We start from the raw sequence: 22,234 nt of genomic DNA, 5'->3' as shown, positions 1-22,234 counted from the left end.
AAAATCACTGTACTTTCCCTCTATATTCAGCTTTTATACACCAAATAATCACTGATAAATAAAACAATGTGAACATTATGTATTAGTCATATGATAATACCACAGGAGGCATTTACACTCCTCCACTGATGTTTCAGTGACTCTTTACACATCATATTTTCTGTGTGTATATAATGTACATGTTATTTTTACATATTATTATATTTCCACTTTGATTATTTTCTAATACACTGCTCTTTAACTACCTCTTTGGTTTAATATTTAAACACTAAACTTTCTGGAGAACATTTTAGTTTCCTGGGAAACACGTTATAATTCATTGTTACTGAATAATTCATAGTAGATACAACAAATTCCCACATTCTTAAAAAAGAGAGTTCTTTAAGGGTTTATAGAACCATGAACACTTGAGATTAAAGGGTTCCTTGCATCCTGAAATGGTTCTTCAGATTGATGGAGACTGTGTTGCATTTGGGTCTATTCAGAACCATTTTAAAAATGGTTCTATACAGCACCAAAAAGGGTTCTTCTGTTATTACGAAGAACCGCTTCACCAAGCAGAGAACCATTTAAACACACAAAGTGTGTGCATGGTTCTGTATAGAATCATTTTCTTTACTAAAGAACCCTTGAAGAATCTTTTTAAGTGTGTAGTAGATACTGAACAATTCATAGTAGATACTGAATAATTCATAGTAGATGCTGAATAATTCATAGTAGATACTGAACAATTCATTGTAGATACTGAATAATTGATAGTAGATGCTGAATAATTCATAGTAGATACTGAACAATTCATTGTAGATACTGAATAATTGATAGTAGATGCTGAATAATTCATAGTAGATGCTGAATAATTCATAGTAGATACTGAACAATTCATTGTAGATACTGAACAATTCATTGTAGATACTGAATAATTGATAGTAGATGCTGAATAATTCATAGTAGATGCTGAATAATTCATAGTAGATACTGAACAATTCATTGTAGATACTGAATAATTGATAGTAGATGCTGAATAATTCATAGTAGATGCTGAATAATTCATAGTAGATACTGAACAATTCATTGTAGATACTGAATAATTGATAGTAGATGCTGAATAATTCATAGTAGATACTGAATAATTGATAGTAGATACTGAATAATTCATAGTAAATACTGAATAATTGATAGTAGATACTGAATAATTCACAGTAGATGCTGAATAATTCATAGTAGATACTGAATAATTCATCGTAGATGCTAAATAATTCATAGTAGATACTGAACAATTGATAGTAGATACTGAATAATTCACAGTAGATACTGAATAATTGATAGTAGATGCTGAATAATTGATAGTAGATACTGAATAATTGATAGTAGATGCTGAACAATTGATAGTAGATACTGAATAATTGATAGTAGATACTGAATAATTGATAGTAGATGCTGAATAATTGATAGTAGATACTGAATAATTGATAGTAGATGCTGAATAATTGATAGTAGATACTGAATAATTGATAGTAGATGCTGAATAATTGATAGTAGATACTGGATAATTGATAGTAGATACTGTATAAATGACAGAGACAGAATTAAGGCCTTTAAGGTCATAGTTTGGTTGAACATGCTAATGTAGCTAACTGTAATTGGAGGTTAGCAGTGTGCGTAGTGTGAATAGAGCTGATTGGTGAATCTGAGTCAGTAGTTACAGTGAGCAGCAGCAGTGAGTAATAAACACCCCAGGGCTCCCAGAGTAAAGGCTTAATATTAATATAATAAACTGTATTATGATATAAACAAAGCCAGCGGTGTGGCTCCGAGACGTCCTATACCTGTGTGTGTGTGTGTGTGTGTGTGTGAGAACCTGTAGAACCGGCCGTTCTGCTGCTGTAGATTTTCCGTCTTCATTGTTGGCCTTTTGTCACTCCAGTGTTGAGCAGTGTGTGTGTAAAGTGATCTTTCGGGTCTTTTGTGAGCAGAGCTTTAGTGTGTGCTGTGTAGGAGGGGTGACACACCCTAATCACACAGATTTAACTTTTCACCAAGATCCAAGATGCCAAAGTGTGTACATGTATATGCATATATCGCTGCTGTTGGAACAGAACATCATATCTCTGAAATGGTAACTTTACAGGAGAAGGAAAAAAACCTACTTCATTTTTAATGTACGTCAATGGAACCAGAATTTTTTCCAAGTAATTTTGGGTCATTTGTTTTGGCCCATTCATCATGGAATTTACACACACTGTAAAGAGCAACAGGTACTTTCAAATAATGTAAAAAACTGAAAACGTCAAAAATGGAGATACATGGTATTTTTCTGAGAGCAGTGAAATATCTATTGATTAGAACTTGTACAGTCATATTCAAGAACTTAAAGAGCTATTATATATTATATTATATATATAATATGAAATGTGTGTGTGTGTGTGTGTGTGTGTGTATATAATCAATACACATGAGTAAACACTTCAGCACACTGTAAAAAAATACTGTTTTAAATCGAAAAGGTTCATTTAAATCAGGCTGTGTTAATATTTTGAGCTTATTTAACTTTAATTTTGAGGCAGGATGTGAAATAATTTTTTTAAGTTACAGCAGCAGTTTATTCCTTTTTACAGTCCAGCAGTTCAGACCTGCAGTTAGCACCATGCTAATTGGTGGCGTTTAAGATTAACTATATTACACAGGGCAAGTTTATTTATACAGCACCTATTATACACTGCAGTCATTCAAAGTGCTTTACAGGTGAGAAAATACAAAGATAATTCAAACTTAAAAAGTAACAAAGAGAACAGAAATTAAAACATTATAACAGTAAAACATCTGTTTATAACAACAGATTTAAAGGAGAATGAATAAATACTACATTAAAAAATCTAATTAGAAATGAATTGATGATCATAGAGCGGCGTTAGAGGAGAGAAGAGCAGCAGAGCTAACAGAGTTTAAACTGATCTGAAAGCTCTAACAGGAACGTTTTCAGGCTGATTTAAAGTGACCAGTGTCGGGGCTCTTCTAATGCTCTCTGTCCACTGGGTCCATTTAAGAGCAGCACAGTATTTAAACGCTGCTTCTCCATGTTTAGTCTTCACCTTCGGACTGACTGACCAGTTCCTAATGATCTGAGAGTTCTGCTCGGCTCATATCGCTGCAGCAGGTCAGATAAATACGCTGCTCCTGACCATTAAGACATTATAGAGCAGTGACAGCACCTTGAAGCGGTTCTCCACCGATTTTTCCACATTTTTGCAACATTAACAGATTCAGAAAGTTCATTCAGAGTGGTCTGATGTTCACAGTGGTGGTGATGGGAACCAGACGTCCACCTCTAAAAGCTCCCTCACAGAAAGTTCCTACAGTAAATGGTTATGAATTCACTGCCTGATGACTGAGACACTGTTTTATGATAGTTTAGAGAACTTAAACTCCATTCATGGGTGGAGGGATACATGCAGGGCGCTGTGAGGCAAAATAGTCCCCAAAGAAAACTTATTATTTCAGATTTTCCACTATTTTCCATCATCAACATTCCATATAAATTTTGATAGTAGACACTGAATTTTGAGCTTTACACTGGTAACAGTCTGGATGATTGGCTGTGGCTAAAAGCCAGCAGAAATATTACCTCTGTTTTCTATATTTAGTCATTTTTAATTTTGTCAGGATTCAATTTGACGACATCTGAAAATTGTACTTGTTTAAAAATACTATTAAACATGATAAACATTATAAATGAGTTCTATGCAGAACGATTTTCATTCACCATTCTTTGCATGGTGAACTGGTTCTTAAGGTTGATGAAAAGTGTGTTTTTATGGTTGTATATAGCACCAAAAAGGTTTGTGCCATGGTTGTGATGTCAAGCTTGCATATAATAGAAGATAATAATAGATGTAGTAGAACCCTTTTTGTGCTATAGAACGATATATAACACATTCTCCATCAATCTGAAGAACCATTTTACCATACAAAGAACAATTTGTGCATGCAAATGGTTTTGTGAGTGTTCATGGTTCTAAATAGAACCATTATCTTTACTAAAGAATCCTCTTACAGGCTGCCTTAAATTATTTAAACATGATAATAATAAGTTGAATAAGCAGTATAATAAATAATATGTAATATAATACAGTAGAATAAATATAATCTAACATAAATATAGTGTGTAAATATACAATAAGTTAAAACCCCTTTTTTCTTACTCTATGTGGAACGGTGAAAACGTTTCACTCGCAACTGTACAGAAATCGTCATCCAGGTTTGACGGCTTTTGTAATTTTAAGCTAATTTCCTTGAGCTTCTGTTTGTTCTTCATCACATTCTGCCTGCAGACTGCTGAGTCAGCTCCCCAAACCGGTTCCCTCTCAGTATCTGGGATCTTTTTGCTGTGGTTTCTTACGTCATGTCACTCATCTGCTCTCTTTATACATGCTGCTCTCTGAGTTTTGTTCTCATTCACTTCAGATAAGAATCCTCAACATCAATCAACAGTGAGAAATGCGTTCAGGCTTTAAAGGTTCATTAGCGTGGAAACACGTGAGGCCTCGCGTCAAAACATCTCTAATCCCACCATTTAACCTAAACTCAGCAGTTAGATTTTTGCCACACATTCAATGTACGTTCTTAATTAAACACTAAGTTATATAGTCCATTACATAATTACCTTATGAACTCTACTTACATCTGATTTCCTTTCTGCATAAGTTTGATTCTGACGTTTTCTCTTTATTTTGATGTCCAAAAATTCAGCAACAGCAAAACATGAAAGGAATGTGTGAAAAACACATTCTCAAGAACACATTTAAGAACATTGGGCCTCATTCTCCAGTGTCTTCCTAAGTTTGTTCTTCATAAAGGTCCTAATAAAAAGTCTCTGTCAGATTCATGACGTGTTCTTAAAGCGCAGAACCGTTCTCACCTTTGTGCTCTTGAGTGTGTGTAGATTCTGTTCTTACCTCAGAACAAATCCCACATAGAGAACATTGGTGAGTCAGAGTCTTCGTCAGAGCTGCGTAAGTGGGTTTAAGAAGAAATTTCAGTAACACTTTCTATGAATGTCACCTTTGTAAGCATCTATAAACACATTCATAACATGTTATAATGCATTCATAAGGCATTATAAACATAGCTATAAATATTTATAAAAATGCATTATACGTTATAGCCATGCTTATTATGCATTATGAATTGTGAACATAATACATCATAAGTACTGATCATAACAGATTATAAGCGCTCATAAGTGGTATTTGTCCGCTCTAAGTAAAGTGAAGCGTACTGTACTAAAGCCTCCTCCAGTGTTCAGAGTGAGGCTTCAAGTTGAAGTATTTACTGAAGGATTTACTGAAACACTAAAACATTCACAGTAAAGCACATTACAGGCTTCAAATGTCTGAGCTTAAACTAGAGCTGCCATCAGTGTTTTACCCAATGTGGGAAAGGTAATGTACACCACCGTTAGCTTGGTATTTGTCTGTACTTTACGCTCTCCAAGCTGGGACTGACTTCTTTGGCACTGTTATAACATGTTATAATGTCAGTGTCAAAGAAGTCAGTCCCAGCTTGGAGAGCATAAAGCAAAGACAAATACCAGGCTAATGGTGGTGTATTCACATTGTGAATGTTTTAGTGTTTCGGTAAATCCTTCAGTAAATACTTCAACTTGAAGCCTCACTCTGAACACTGGAGGAGGCTTTAGTACAGTACGCTTCACTTTACTTAGAGCGGACAAATACCACTTATGAGCGCTTATAATCTGTTATGATCAGTACTTATGATGTATTATGTTCACAATTCATAATGCATAATAAGCATGGCTATAACGTATAATGCATTTTTATAAATATTTATAGCTATGTTTATAATGTCTTATGAATGCATTAAAACATGTTATGAATGTCTTTATAGATGCTTATAAAGGTGACATTCATAGAAAGTGTTACCAAAATTTCTTCTTAAGAACGTTTGGTGAACGAGGCCCAATGATCTTGAATGCAGCTATAAAAAAACCTAAGGTTCTCTTTATTCTCTTAAGAAAGTCTTCATTGTTTTGGCTGCAGATGACCAGATATCCATTAGTTCAGTTTAATCACATCAGCAGTGAGGACGGCAAACTGAACAACAAAATCAAACATCTAGCAAACAAGAACTACCCATGTACTAAAAAGGGTTCTATATAGCACCAAGAAAGGGTTTTTGACTCGAAACAATAGTAGAACCCTTTTTGGTGCTATATAGAACCATATTTAAATTGATTCATGAAAGAACCTTATACAAGCATTAATCAGTTCTTTAAGTGTTCCTGATTCTTTATAGAACCACTGGGTTTACTCAGTGGTAGCAGTGATGTGGAGAAAACAGCCAGCAGGAGAAATCGTCCTCGGTTTATTTTAACAGTTATATTCAGTGAAACTCATTACAGGTTCCAGTTTTAGAGGGTTTCTTACAGTGTAAGATGAGTCTGTCATACAGTTAAAAACAATTTTTATAAGAATACCACTGACTCTTATAACTGGTCTTAAGAAAATCATTAAGAAAGAAATGAACAAAGTTTTCTGAAGAATAATAATTTATCTCAACTTTTAAGTATGTGGTTGATTTTTTTTTAAAAGGCACCTTTAAGAATATTTTCAGCCATAATTTTACAGTGAAGATGATAGAATTGTTTGTGCTGATCATTTGTTTGTTTTGTTATAGAGTGAATTCTTCTCCTCGTCATGAGGGCACAGCTCATTTTCCTGCTCCTCTACTCAGGAGTGTTGGGCTTCGGTATGTTTATCAGTCACTCTTTCAGAAATACTTTGTGTACTGTTATATATTTTCATCTCAATATTAAACTGATTAAAGTACATTAGCATAGCTAAAACAGTAGCAGTCATGAATTTTGTCTGGTCTTTAGTTCATGTTTATAGATAGATATTCACACCGTGTCAGAAACTACATAATCAAGACTATTGGAGACACTGAACACCTCCACACTGTTAGAAACACATAAGTGATGATTTAGACCTGCAGTTAGCACCATGCTAATTGGTGGGATTTAAGCTCAGCTACATTGGTATTACAATACTCTTTCTTAGTAAGCTAGTAATTATGAAAACACACCACAAACTAATGCTGTAATGTGTCTAAAATGAATAATGTGGGCTTCATTACTAATTAACAGTTATGTAAAAGATTTATTAATTTATCCAGGAAGTAACATCTGATAAAACAAATTTATAGAAGAACTACAAATTTCAACTCCAAAAACTTTGGGACAGTGTGTTAAATGCTAATAAAAACAGAAAGCAGTGACTTATAAATGTTGTTTGACCTGCGTTTAAGCAAAACATGTTTGATGTTTTACCTAATCTTCTTGAAAAAGACGGCATCTAAAAGGCACCATATGTTGCTTAAAATGTGTGTAAATAGTGCTTTTACAGATGTGCAGGTTACCCACTATTCCCCCCCCCACACCATGACAGATGCTGGATTTAGAACTTTACCCGGTTAACAATCTGAATGATACTAATCTTCTTTGCCCTGGAGAACACAGCATCCATTATTTCCATAAACAATCTGAAAGGTTGACTTATCAGACTACAATATGTTTCCACTGAGCATCAGTCGATTTCAGACGATTTTAAGCCCAGAGAAATCGGCAGTGTTTCTGGAAATTGTTGATATGTGACTTCCACTGTGTACCTTACCTGTATTTGTGGATGCAGCGACAGATGGTGTTTACTGATCTTGGCTTGTTAGAGTACTTCCTGAGCTCATGTGGTGACATCATCACAGAAACATGCTGGTTTTTAAATGAAGTGTCATCTCAGACAATCAAAGTCAATTGTGGTTTTCAATTTGTTATTTGAACATTATTTGCTTCAGATAATTGTTATATCCATTAATAATTGCGCAGTTGCTGTGCTAATAACGAACCACACTGTAAAGTGGAGTTAGTAATTAATCCAATGAATGAAGCCTAATTATGAATGCATGCTAATTTTGAATGTCCTGATTGTGCTGTACTGTAGTAACTAAGACAAACTGATGGATTGATTGATTTGTTTTTCTCTTCTTTTGTCTGCTGTGTTTGTTGTAGGTGTTGTATGTTCAGCACAGCAGAAGTAAGTAAATCTGTAGATTAATCAGTGGCTTCAAAGAGTGACAGAACTCGTTCTGTGTGTGAAATCTAATGTAGTGAGAAATGAGGAAAATCCAGTCACACCCTCTGCTCATCCATCATCTCTAACACTCTCATCTGCTCTTCTTTCCTTTTCTCTCTGTTATTCTTCCTCTTTCTTTCTCTGATGATGTGAACTTTCCACAGTGGAGGCTGCGACAACTTTACACAACACAACTGCACTGCTGTGAGTCCATAAACACAAACATACATACATACATATATGTGCATTACACATGTTCATTTTATTACAGCTTCATTCTGATGTTCTTCAGCTCAGTTTTCTGGACAATTCTATATATTTTACAGTTTATCTGAAACTGGTTATAATTTTAAACAGTCATTTCAGACTTTTGAACGTTGATTCTAAACTGTGAATAAACTTTTTTGTTGTATTTATAATTTCAAATATGAACACTTTGACAATAATTGCAAAAATTTGACCATTGTTTCTACATGTTTAACCACTGATGAACATAAACATAAATTCTGAACTGTAATTCCAGACTTTTAATTACTGATTCTAAATTTTTGAACGGTAATTTTAAACTTTTAAACATTGATTTTAAATTTCTAAATAGTAATTCCAAACTTTTAAACATTGATTTTACATTTTTTGAACAATAATTCCAAACTTTTATACATTACAGTTGAAAAAATGTAGAATTAATTCCAAACTTTTAAATATTAATTCTAATTTTTTGGAACATTAATTCCAAACTTTTGAATGTTGATTCCAAACTTTCAATAAAACTTTCCAAGCAGGTCCAAAATGAAATCTTTACTGTCGGGTACTGCACTGCCCTGTGCTGCTTTCTTGGCTCAGATTTACTGTATTTTGCTGCTATGAGTTTTAGTGTTCTGTCTGAAGATTCATTTCTCTTTTATATTGTTTGTAATGTGTTTTTTGTTTAATTGTCTGTAACAGACACTCCTGACTGAATCACTGCATTAAACGTTTGTGTTTATCGTTTATGTGTGTGTGTGTGTGTGTGCGTGTGTGTGTGTGTGTGTGTGTGTGTGTGTAGAGTCCTGACCCCACAGCTGCCTTCCTGATGTGTGTGGGTGTCCCAGAAGGCCCTGGGGCAGGACAGCAGCACATTCTCAATCTGAAAGGCCTGATTGACGCTACGCTCGACATCTACTCCTTTCTGGTAAGAAAGAGAAAGCACTGTATTTAAAGTGTGCTGTTTCATGAAGAAAGGTGTTCTATGTACTTCAGACTTCTGAACAATTTCACATTTTCCAATAGAAATTCCAAACTTCTAACCAGAAATTCCAAACTATCAAATAGTAATTTTGAACAGTAATTCAAAACTTCTAAATGGTAGTTCCGAACTTTTGAACAGTGATTCCAAAATAGTCAATGGCAATTCCAAACATCTAAACAGTAATTCCAGACTTCTGAACAATGATTTCATCATTTTGAATGGTAATTCCAAAGTTCTGAACCGTGTCTCCAAACTGTCCATTGGTAGTTCCAAACTTGTGAACAGTGATTCCAAACTTTTGAGTAGTACAGAATATGGCACCTTAAACATGATCAATCGTTTTCTTCTGTGTCATTTTCTCTCCTGTTTCCACTCTTTAGTATCTCTGTTCATCTCTCACGTTTTTGTGTGAATCTTTTGAAGTATGTTCAGATTCAGGTGGCTTTATTGGTACAAACTGTAATGAAACACTACATTAAATGCTAATCGCAGTGATGATAATCTCACTGTGTTCTCTGTGTTCTCAGCGTTCCTCTCTGAGTGGCGTTCCTGTATTAAACATATCCGGGGAGTTCAGTGTAAATTGGGCGTCTCTGCTGCAGGACGATGACTTCATTCGGTTTTGGCTCCAGGTCAGACTGACCCCTCTGCTCTCGTCCATCTCTCAGAACTTCCTCACCTGCCTGAGCAACTCCAACTTCAGCTGCAGCACCTACAGCACCATGTATGAGCACACATACATATATACACATAGGAACACATATACAGATACACTACATGCAACACATACATTTATGGATACAGTACATACAACACACACACACATCATATATATATATATATATATATATATGTATATATATATATATATATATATACAGTACATACAAACATATACAGATAGAGTACAGTACATACAATAGATATATATACATATACAATTAAATCTTCTGTATCTTCTGTTTTGGTGGTTAAACAAATTTCTCATATCCAACATCAGTAGTTCAAAAGTTATGACAAAGTTAGCATCTTTTTCCAAAGTGCTCATTTAAGGTAAAAATTAAGGCCACGCCCACTTTTTAAAACCACTCTTTAAAGCCATATGTCAAAATAATGAAGACAGAAGTCTAGAATTTTGCACACTGTCTGTTGAGCACAGCAGAATTATTTTCAAATATGAAGCCAATCTGAGATGGTCAGTGAGGAGATGGTCAGTAAGGAGATCGTCAGCGATTTCACATGGACTCTTTGATCATTTGCTGCTTGTGGGGTCATTTGGCCGTTTGTTTTCCTGAAAAATGAAAGGCTGTGTGTGTTGTAGGGTGCAGGAGCTGAGTCAGCATTTCTCCGGTTTGGATCCCGAAAGGCAGAAATGGATCTATTCGTTCTTCATGTACCCGTTCCTCTCCAGAAACACATCCGCAGGTAAAACACTGCATTTTAACTTCACCGCTCGAGAGGAGAACCTGCTTTTTATGAATCAGTTGAAAGGCGACAGAGCAGATGTCGCAACGTTCGCCCTCAGGAGGGGTCAGCTGCTGTGTCAATTAGAGGTCTGCTGGGACTGTTTTTTCAGCCCGCTCCCGCCCGCCCCTGCGAGATTTCACCTGCTCCCGCCCACTCCCGCAGAAAATCGGAATCATTTGTCCCGCTCCCGCCCGCAACCGAAACGATTTGTCCCGCTCCCGCCCGCGCACATCCAATACCTTACACAGTCTAATCACAAACACATTATTCTCTGCTGAAATAACACGCAGTCGTGGTCATCAGGCTCACTGTGAGTAACTTCACCAAACGCCGTTTATTCTCAGTCAACACACGAGCAGGAATTAAACCACAGAGCGGTCATTTTTGGTATTTTGCTGGGCAGCTGTGGCCGTGGAACTGAAGGCTCCACCGTCTCTCTAATGCCTGAGTCACGCATGCTGTCTCTGCGTGGTGTGAGTGAAGCAGCGCGAGCTACAGCTCGGACACGCTGACCTTTCATGCATACAGCGTTTGAGCTGCGGAGCAGCGAGAAACTTATACAGACATTCTTGTGTTCAGACAGATAAATGGTCACTTCAGTCACTCTGATCAATAGAAATATAATTTATAAATGTATTCTGACTTCTGATTGGGAGAAAGTCTCAAGCATGTAAACAAACCGGGAAATCTGTCTGCGGCACGGAGTGTCTATTTCGTCATGAATTACATAAAAATCACCTTTAACGGTTTTATATGGCCCTCTGTTAATTTTCCATTCATCTCCGTGGCTTATTTTAGTGTATTTAGCTGTGTGACGTGTGCTGCACGCAGGAAAAATCTGCCCCGGGTCTGTTCTCTAAACACTGCGACGCTTCAGTGCGGCGTCTGGGACTCTGCCGCTTCGCACGCGCGGCCTGTGTGAAAGCACTGAACAGTTAACACAGGCGCCCAAATGAAAAGCAAGACTATCCGCGTCGCTCACGCCACGCAGATGCAGTATGTGTGAATCAGGCCTATGATCACGTGATCAGCTGCTCGAGAATGACTTTATTCATTTGAGCTGTTTTACTGTTACACTGTTTACATATGTGATTTAGTGATCGTTCTGCTTTATTTAGGCTGTTCGTTAATTTGCGGGATTTCTCTATATGCGTGCTTGCACCCGCTCCCACCTGAAGGGGTCTCATTTCCACCCGCTCCCGCCAGCAACACTGAAAATATCGCCCCGCGCCGCAAGATATTGTGTCAGGTCCGTGCGGTAGTGCAGACCTCTAGTGTCAATCACTGTAAAAGACTGATAAACTGATAAGACTGATAAGACTCAAACTTATAATTCAGTGTTTTTGACCCAGACAAGTATAAATAAATCATATAGATGGCAGTTTTATTTAAGACAACAAAGCAGAACTGCAGGTGTCAGCGCAATAAAACTGAAATTTGAATTCCAAATTGAGTTCCAGCACTGATCAGTTGCTCTAATGCCGTGTTTGAGTGGTAATGGAAACTGGGAAAGAACAATTTCTGTACTTGTAAATCTCATTTGAATGACCAAATAGGTCACAATTACAAGTATAACTGTTTTGGCGTATAAACATGCCTGAAACCAAAGAATAATCCTGGAATATTTCTTATATCCAACATCAATAGTTGAAAAGATTGCACCTTTAACCAACGCACTCATTTAAGGTAAAAACTGGGAAAGAACGATTTCTATTCTTGTAAATTGCTCTTGAATGACCAACGAAGTCACATTTACAAGTGGAAATCTTGGGATTCTAGATAACATGAGCTTGTAAGAGTCTAGATAACATGATGTGGCAAGTGCCCGTCCCCCGGGCTCCAATAAGGGTCACCAGAGCTGGCAGGAAGGCAGAGCCCAAACCCCAAACCCCAAGCACAGACGACAACCTGCGATGACAATAGAGGGAGGATGATAACTGCGAGGGCTGGAAGGACGGCGTCCGAGTCCTGAGCCCCACCTCCTGCACACTCAAAACTCGGATACCGTCCCCCCAGGCCTCGCAGTTACCATCCTCCCAGGTGACTCAGTGAAGACCTGCAGGTACACTTCACAGAAAGAGTCTCAGAAAAGCAGCACTCCTAAAAAGATGGTTCTTCAAGGGTTCTTTAGGAAAGAGAGCAGTTCTATATAGAACCATGAACACTCAACGAACCATTTTCATGATTAAATGGTTCTCTGCATGGTAAAATGGTTCTTCAGACTGATGGAGAATGTGTTGTATATGGTTCTGTATAGCATCAAAAGGGGTTCTGCTATTGTTACAAGCTTGAGGCCTCCAGGATCGAACATAAGGTCTATTAAAGTGGCCTCGCTGTGGGACCGGCGATGGTGCTCAGGAGGTGGTGCTCAGGGGGAGGGGCTCGGGAGGTGGTGCTCAGGGAGAAGGGGCTCGGGGGAGGGGCTCAGGAGGTGGTGCTCAAGTGGAGGGGCTCGGGAGGTGGTGCCCAGGAGGAGGGGCTTGGGAGGTGGTGCTCAGGAGGAGGGGCTCGGGAGGTGGTGCTCAAGGGGAGGGGCTCGGGAGGTGGTGCCCAGGAGGAGGGGCTTGGGAGGTGGTGCTCAGGAGGAGGGGCTCGGGAGGTGGTGCTCAAGGGGAGGGGCTCGGGGGAGGGGCTTGGGAGGTGGTGCTCAGGGGGAGGGGCTCAGGACTCAGACACCTTTAACTCTTATAGAGTTAGTATCTGTTGAAGTACAGTGTTCTGTGTATGTTGTGTGTTGTATGTCAGGTTGTGTCGATCCTGGTCTCAGCAGTGAGGACTGGCTGATAAAGAACTTCGGCTCATTCTCGGTTCTGGCCCGGATCAGGGACTTCACCTCCATCAACCTGCTCTTCAATGGGGTAACCTACACATATACCGATATTTACATTAATATTAATTTGATATAAACCACGACCCAGAGTTCTGCTCTGTGTTATCACAGCCTCAACTCGTCCTCGTCTGTCATCATTACGTTTATACTGCCTGTAACAGTTTACAACCTATTAGCTCATCTAAAATCATATAATAAGAGAAGCAGGACTGGAGGAAGGTGACTGAGGATTCCAGAAACATCCAGAACCTGTCAGAACAAAACCTTGTGTCTCCATTTTTTTGTCAGTGCTTTAACTTATTTTTCAACAGAACGTGAAAATGTGAGAAAGTTCGGCTGACTTTCATGAAGTGATAAAAATCTCAAATACAGCTTTTACACTCGACCAAACATAACAAACTCACAGACCTGGGAACGGAAAAAAGCTCTGGTGTCAAAAAGCCTGAAAACCAATTAAGTTAATTAAAATAACGCAGTATTCATGCTGCTGCACACCTAATCAAACTAACGAAGCACGTGATAAGGAGCTGATGAGTTGAATCAGGTGTGCTAGAACAGGAAGAACCTGAAAACTGTTCAGGTCAGTGGGTCCCAGGACTGGAGCTGAAAAAGGACAGTGCACCAAAATGTTAGCTTATCATGGCAAACCCTGTTACGCTTTGGACTCTAATGTTTGTTTTTATACAAACTGAAAGTTTATTCATTTTCATAAAAACTGAAATTTATAAAAGCAGATTCCACAGCCCAGATTCACACTTGCACAAACTTGTGGGACTTGCTTTTCGTCAAAGACATTAGCAATTAAACCCTGTTTTGTCCTTTGTGTGATGTTCTATTCAACTCATATGCCAAAGGTACAAAATTCAGTCCTCCAGACGGACGCTACTGCTTTTAGCCATGCTAAGATACTTCATCCATGTTTACAGGCAACAGTGAGTCATGCAGTGTCAGAAACCACATAATCTAGTCTATTAGAGATACTGAACAACACACTGCACGGTTTGAGGTGCTAATTTGTGGTGTATAAGCTTCTATTATTTATTAGCTACATTAGCCTCATAGCAAACTTCAGACAGGAAACGTCTTTGTTCATTGACTGGATTTGGGGTGAGTTGGACGAAAACTGGGGGAAACTATTGCTTTAATTTGTCCAATGTTCTCTACACAGATGGAGGTGCTGCACCTTTTGAGTCCAGAGCAGAAGGCTGAGCTTATACTCAACCCCGAGCTGGCCAATCTGCACAACGACTCCCTCGGTGTGGTGTTAGACAGCCTGCTGACCTCTGTGATGACCCCTAATGGGAGCGTGACCTCACCGCCCAATGGTAGCGTGTGGTTACCCCCCATATACCCCCCCTCCGTACAGGATCCAGTCACACAGGTCAGACTGCAGCGGTACTCGTTATCATGTTATGTTTTAAGTGAGTTGTTGTTATCATCACTGCCTTTATACACTAATTAGATTTCTTCCCATTCACGTACATGTAATTTCAAAGTCTTTACATTGCACCCAGAAACATGAAGGTTTTGATAGCCAAGACTAGCAACTAAAAGCACTCCTGAAGTCAAGGCCAGCGAACAAACGCACTCCTGAAGTCAAGGCCAGCGAACAAACGCACTCCTGAAGTCAAGGCTAGAAAATAAACGCACTCCTGAAGTCAAGGCTAGAAAATAAACGCACTCCTGAAGTCAAGGCTAGCGAATAAACGCACTCCTGAAGTCAAGGCCAGCGAACAAACGCACTCCTGAAGTCAAGGCTAGAAAATAAACGCACTCCTGTAGTCAAGGCTAGCGAATAAATGCACTCCTGTAGTCAAGGCTAGCGAACAAACGCACTCCTGAAGTCAAGGCTAGCGAATAAACGCTCTCCTGTAGTCAAGGCTAGCGAATGAACGCACTCCTGAAGTCAAGGCTAGCGAATAAACGCACTCCTGAAGTCAAGGCCAGCGAATGAACGCACTCCTGAAGTCAAGGCTAGCGAATAAACGCACTCCTGAAGTCAAGGCTAGAAAATAAACGCACTCCTGAAGTCAAGGCCAGCGAATGAACGCACTCCTGAAGTCAAGGCTAGCGAATAAACACACTCCTGAAGTCAAGGCCAGCGAATGAACGCACTCCTGAAGTCAAGGCTAGCGAATAAACGCACTCCTGAAGTCAAGGCTAGAAAATAAACGCACTCCTGAAGTCAAGGCTAGAAAATAAACGCACTCCTGTAGTCAAGGCTAGCGAATAAATGCACTCCTGTAGTCAAGGCTAGCGAATAAACGCACTCCTGTAGTCAAGGCTAGCTAATAAACGCACTCCTGAAGTCAAGGCTAGCGAATAAACACACTCCTGAAGTCAAGGCTAGAAAATAAACGCACTCCTGTAGTCAAGGCTAGCGAATAAACGTACTCCTGAAGTCAAGGCTAGAAAATAAACGCACTCCTGAAGTCAAGGCTAGAAAATAAACGCACTCCTGTAGTCAAGGCTAGCGAATAAACGCACTCCTGTAGTCAAGGCTAGCTAATAAACACACTCCTGAAGTCAAGGCTAGAAAATAAACGCACTCCTGTAGTCAAGGCTAGCGAATAAACGCACTCCTGAAGTCAAGGCTAGAAAATAAACGCACTCCTGAAGTCAAGGCCAGCGAATAAACGCACTCCTGAAGTCAAGGCTAGAAAATAAACGCACTCCTGAAGTCAAGGCTAGAAAATAAACGCACTCCTGAAGTCAAGGCTAGAAAATAAACGCACTCCTGAAGTCAAGGCCAGCGAATAAACGCACTCCTGAAGTCAAGGCTAGAAAATAAACGCACTCCTGAAGTCAAGGCTAGAAAATAAACGCACTCCTGAAGTCAAGGCTAGCTAATAAACGCACTTCTAAAGTCAAGGCTAGAAAATAAACGCACTCCTGAAGTCAAGGCCAGCGAATAAACACACTCCTGAAGTCAAGGCTAGAAAATAAACGCACTCCTGAAGTCAAGGCCAGCAAATAAACGCACTCCTGAAGTCAAGGCCAGCGAATAAACGCACTCCTGAAGTCAAGGCTAGCAAATAAACGCACTCCTGAAGTCAAGGCTAGAAAATAAACGCACTCCTGTAGTCAAGGCCAGCAAATAAACGCACTCCTGAAGTCAAGGCCAGCGAATAAACGCACTCCTGAAGTCAAGGCTAGAAAATAAATGCACTCCTGAAGTCAAGGCTAGCAGAAAAACGCACTCCTGAAGTCAAGGCTAGCGAACAAACGCACTCCTGAAGTCAAGGCTAGCGAATAACCGCACTCCTGAAGTCAAGGCTAGCAGATAAACGCACTCCTGAAGTCAAGGCTAGCGAACAAACGCACTCCTGAAGTCAAGGCTAGCGAATAAACGCACTCCTGAAGTCAAGGCTAGCGAACAAACGCACTCCTGAAGTCAAGGCTAGCGAACAAACGCACTCCTGAAGTCAAGGCTAGCGAATAACCGCACTCCTGAAGTCAAGGCTAGCAGATAAACGCACTCCTGAAGTCAAGGCTAGCGAATAAACGCACTCCTGAAGTCAAGGCTAGCGAATAAATGCACTCCTGAAGTCAAGGCTAGCTAATAAACGCACTCCTGAAGTCAAGGCTAGCTAATAAATGCACTCCTGAAGTCAAGGCTAGCGAATAAACGCACTCCTGAAGTCAAGGCTAGAAAATAAACGCACTCCTGAAGTCAAGGCTAGCTAATAAACACACTGCTAACATCAGCTTAGTTAGTGAGACCAAGCTCTTTTGAGACACTAGCCAAGGCTAAGATTAGCTTATTAGCAATCCCAGTCTATTATGGCCTCAGCATAGAAGAAGACAAACACACACAGCGCTTCAGATAAGTGCTCCTTTATTAACACAGCGTTTATATACATTTTCAGACGGATCTGATAAACACATTTACATACAGTTATTTTTGTATATGTGTAAAATTTCCACACACATTTTAAAATAAATGTGTTTTAAAATATACTTGGTTAATATGGCAAAATACTCTGAAATACATTTCAGTGTTTGGAATGTATTTCAGTGTGGACTGCAGAAGTATATGTCCATATATTTTTGTTCCATATAGGCAGTGAACAAATGCTGAAGGACACCAACCTAAAACTAATATGTAAACATTTCTCGAACACTCCACAGTGGCTTTGTTTGATCCAGGTAAAAAGGGTTTTGTGACTCTGTATCTGCAGGTTATGAACGACTTCATGACGGCGTTTAAACCGGTTGGAAGTTTCGTCAGAGAGTTCGTCTCCCTCACACACCAGGTAACCAAACACACCACGCACCCTCTGTTTTCACCACTCGCGACAAACGTCCGTTATAGAGCGTCTTTCTTCTGAATGCATGTTGATTTCTTGCCTGGTAAATGGTTCTGTTTACCCACACAAGAAACCAAAATGCATTCAAAAGTTCTTTGAGTGCTCACAGTTCTAAAATTAACCATTGCCTTCACTAAAGAACCCATTAAATTAACAGTTACTGCCCAGATAAACAGCTTATGAATATTACTTATGATATAGCAGAGTAAATATTATTATCAGGTGCTTCAAGGTTTTGCATAGTACTGTGTGTAGTACTAATTATTGCACTTTAAATCTGTTTACTTTTACGATGTAAAGCTTTTATTACTTTTATTACTTTATTCCAGCTGCATTTTGGATATATGTAAGGTCTTATACGCATAAAGTTTATTATTATTATTATTAATATTGTTAGTAGTAGTAGTTTAGTGCTAATATCATTGCTGTTGTCACAAAATCTTGTCTTTAAAAACAGAAACTTTATAACAGGAGGACAAAATAATCTTGTGTTTCTGAAAAGTTGTGCTGGTCAGTTGGCAGCAGAGAATGCAGCAGGTTTTCTGATCAGAACAGTGTGATTTATTTCACACTTCTCTTCTTTCCACTCCTCTTATCCGCTCTTCCTCTCCAGCCTGACCTGTCCAGCATGAGCAGAGCTACGTTTGTCCAGGCCATGCTGAACTGGACTCTAGCAGAACTAGCCGCTCCATATAAACAGAACGGCAGCAATGATGTGGTGGCGTTCGACCCGACGGACGTTAACGCCTGGTTCTCGCACGTCGTGGCTCCGGTACTGAGGAGGTTCCTCCCTGGAGAGATTCCGAGTGACATCACTGAAGTCTTCCACAGCTTATTGTGAGTGACCAAAACACGACAGACCGGACGGCAGCTGAACTGCCCACCACAGTTTTAGGTGTTAGCACATTTTTAATAAAGGTTAAACTAGGGATGGGTATCGTTTAAAACCTTTCAGTACTGATACCGATCCGATACCTTGAATGCGATAGTAATACCAAAACAATACTTACTGGTACTATGTTTGTAACTGTAACTACACGGCAAAAATGTATCTATTTTTAACACATTTTTACAAAATACTGGCAGAACTTTGACATCAGTGATAGGTTTGAGTTATAAGTACGTTTTTTTTTCTTTTCTTTCCTCTTTTTAAAAAATAATTCTAATAATCCTTTTATGATGGAATTGTAGTCCAAAGAATCAAAATGGGGACTGATTTTATTTAATTTGATTTTTTCACTAATCTGTCGTACTGAGATGTTTTGTTCGGTGAGCCCTAGATTAAAGTAGCATGCATTAAGGCAGTTTCCTCTCTTTCAGTGGAGACCACAAAAGCTACTGCCCCCTTGTGGAGAACGTTCAGACTGATAAACCCTGCTTTTTAGTGAGCTGCAGAAATCTTGACTACTTTTTAAATTTGGAGCTAATTATTGACACATTTATTTAGAATGTACCCTTTTGCTTTAACTGAGCCATTCAGCTTAAACAAGTAATCCTGACAGGCCTTATTGGAGTTGGCCTAATCTAATTACTCATTACTGTACGTCTGGATTATTCTGCAAAACCTAAACACCTATCCAGGTAGACACAGCCGAGTAAGCTCTCCCATTGGTTAGGACGTCAGGAGCTGGACTGAAGGCCTTAGATTAACTACCAACATAATAAGGAAGTGACCGAGGAACCAACCAATCACACTGTTATTTACAATGCAGGTGGAGTTAAAGTACATCACTCTAGTCCTTCTGGAAGTTCTAGTTGCATCACTGACTGTGAATGCGAGTCGTAGTCTAAGCAGTGTTCCGGTTGGTTGTTAGGAATGTAAAACAGTGGCTGCAGCTCTATGCAGGACTCTTTACTGAGAGAGTCACTGTAACACTGATACACACGAGCTCAGATATGTGATTATGACTGTTACGAACATCAGATAAAACACATGGAACGACTTCTAAAAGCTTCTAATGACAGTAGTTAACCTAGAACAGCCAAAATGCTGTTGGCTTACGTAACATTGCTAACATATTATTAGAAATCTCATAGGGGCACCAGCAGAAATGATCGTTATCACAGAAGTGTTTTGAAGAAATGTTTTGAAACCACTGAGTGACTAATAATACTATGACTATCAGAGTTTAAACTGTAAGGCATTAGAATACTCAGCGGCACAAAGTAATCACAGTACTGGAACGCTGCCGTTTTTAAAGGCTTCTGAGCTTAAGCATCATGAAGTCACTGAAAGGCTCAGAGTGGTCTATTATTATTCAATTAAGTCAATTTATTTATTGTTTTGGCCATTTTTTACAAAATCTCACAGAACCATTGTAGAATATGTATCTAAATAATCTCTATAATCAAACATTTGTATGTGTTTCTTTGTTTTTGTAGCTATATTGAGATGAGTGGGAACAGCAACGATCAGGATTTGTGCAAAATCACTCTCGAAGAGCCAGAATGCGCTGTGAGTCGTTTTCAAAAGAAACAAACATATAATATGAATAACGGATGTGTGAATAGAGAATACATTGTGCAGTGTAATTAGTCTGTTGATAACTGATAATCATGTGATATTATGTCATTTGTTTATGTAATCAATTACAGTTATGTGAAATATATAATTTTGAAATTAAAACTAAAGATTCTAGAAAAAATAAGTATAGAGATAATAAGATAAGTAATATGTAAGATTATTATTATGAATTATTGTAGCTCTACAGTTTATGTGTAGTAAGTTATGTAATATGTTGTATTCTGTAGTTACACTGTCGTAATACACTGTTATGTTGTTCCAGGTGAATAACATGATGCAGCACGTAGCGAAGATTCTGCACTGTGCAGCCAGCACTAACCTCACGCTCACCTCCGAAACACTGGACAGCCTTGCACTTCAACTGACCACCAGCCTCAACACGCTCCTGAACCAACTCGCCATGACTGTACGATTACTGTACCGCTAATTCTGCTGTTACAGTCATGACTCTTATACTGAAAATCTACTGTTAAAGCTATGACTTTTACTGTAACACTACTGAAGCTTTACTGTTACAGCCATGACTCTCACTACAATACTACTGTGACACTACTGTAACACTACTATTACAGCCATGACTCTCACTGTAACACTACTGAAAATATACTGTTACAGCCATGACTCTTACTGTAGCACTACTGAAAATCTACTGTTACGGCCATGACTCTCACTGTAACACTACTGAAAATATACTGTTACGGCCATGACTCTCACTGTAACACTACTGAAAATATACTGTTACGGCCATGACTCTCACTGTAACACTACTGAAAATATACTGTTACGGCCATGACTCTTACTGTAGCACTACTGAAAATCTACTGTTACGGCCATGACTCTCACTGTAACACTACTGAAAATATACTGTTACGGCCATGACTCTCACTGTAACACTACTGAAAATATACTGTTACAGCCATGACTCTTACTGTAACACTACTGAAAATCTACTGTTACAGCCATGACTCTTACTGGAACACTACTGAAAATCGACTGTTACAGTCATGACTCTTACTGGAACACTACTGAAACCCTACTGTTACAGCCATGACTCTCACTGTAACACTACTGAAAATCTACTGTTCCAGTCATGACTCTTACTGGAACACTACTGAACTCTACTGTTACAGTCATGACTCTTACTGGAACACTACTGAAACCCTACTGTTACAGCCATGACTCTCACTGTAACACTACTGAACTCTACTGTTCCAGTCATGACTCTTACTGGAACACTACTGAAAATCTACTGTTCCAGTCATGACTCTTACTGGAACACTACTGCTACATTACTGTTACAGTCATGACCAATTTTGCTACTAAACCAGTACTAAATCCACAGTGTTACACTGCTGAAACACTACTTATAATCCTGTTTGCTGTGGTTTGTACTACAGCGTATTTTAGCATATCATGCTGATGATTTTACATATGCTGTAATTCTGTGTTACTGGTTTCTGCTTTCTCCCAGAACTTCAGCGCTCCAGATTCACCCTTCATCCACATCCTGGACCGTCTCCATGACCTGTCCCCGTACAACCTGCAGGACGAGCAGTTTATCAGCATGTGGTTCCAGATCAAACTGAAGCCTCGTTTATCCACCCTGACGCCTGACTACCTGCTCTGCCTCAGCGCCAAGCCGTTCAGCTGCCAGACCTACCAGATACTGTACGTCAGCCTCTTATCTAGCACCCTCATTATACTGCTGACTGTACATCAAACTTTTATCTA

General features: G+C 39.1%; 1 protein-coding gene across 1 annotated transcript in view; it reads left to right on the top strand.

Moving 5' to 3' along the window:
• LOC118797672 overlaps positions 1-22,234 on the top strand; it is a gene marked incomplete at its 3' end in the record, with an annotated part of 103,295 nt that overhangs the window by 983 nt on the left and 80,078 nt on the right. The window contains exons 2-14 of the mRNA XM_036556948.1: positions 6,694-6,765; positions 8,081-8,105; positions 8,309-8,348; positions 9,190-9,315; positions 9,900-10,096; positions 10,694-10,797; positions 13,585-13,697; positions 14,838-15,050; positions 17,851-17,925; positions 18,593-18,816; positions 20,362-20,434; positions 20,766-20,909; positions 21,975-22,171. Coding sequence (XP_036412841.1) covers positions 6,714-6,765; positions 8,081-8,105; positions 8,309-8,348; positions 9,190-9,315; positions 9,900-10,096; positions 10,694-10,797; positions 13,585-13,697; positions 14,838-15,050; positions 17,851-17,925; positions 18,593-18,816; positions 20,362-20,434; positions 20,766-20,909; positions 21,975-22,171 — 1,583 coding nt within the window. The remainder of the gene's footprint in view (positions 1-6,693; positions 6,766-8,080; positions 8,106-8,308; positions 8,349-9,189; positions 9,316-9,899; positions 10,097-10,693; positions 10,798-13,584; positions 13,698-14,837; positions 15,051-17,850; positions 17,926-18,592; positions 18,817-20,361; positions 20,435-20,765; positions 20,910-21,974; positions 22,172-22,234) is intronic.

Source organism: Colossoma macropomum, unplaced genomic scaffold (assembly GCF_904425465.1).
Source record: "Colossoma macropomum unplaced genomic scaffold, Colossoma_macropomum, whole genome shotgun sequence".
NCBI lineage: Eukaryota > Metazoa > Chordata > Actinopteri > Characiformes > Serrasalmidae > Colossoma > Colossoma macropomum.
Note: the sequence above shows the minus strand (reverse complement) of the source record. Positions and strands in the feature narration are given on the sequence as shown.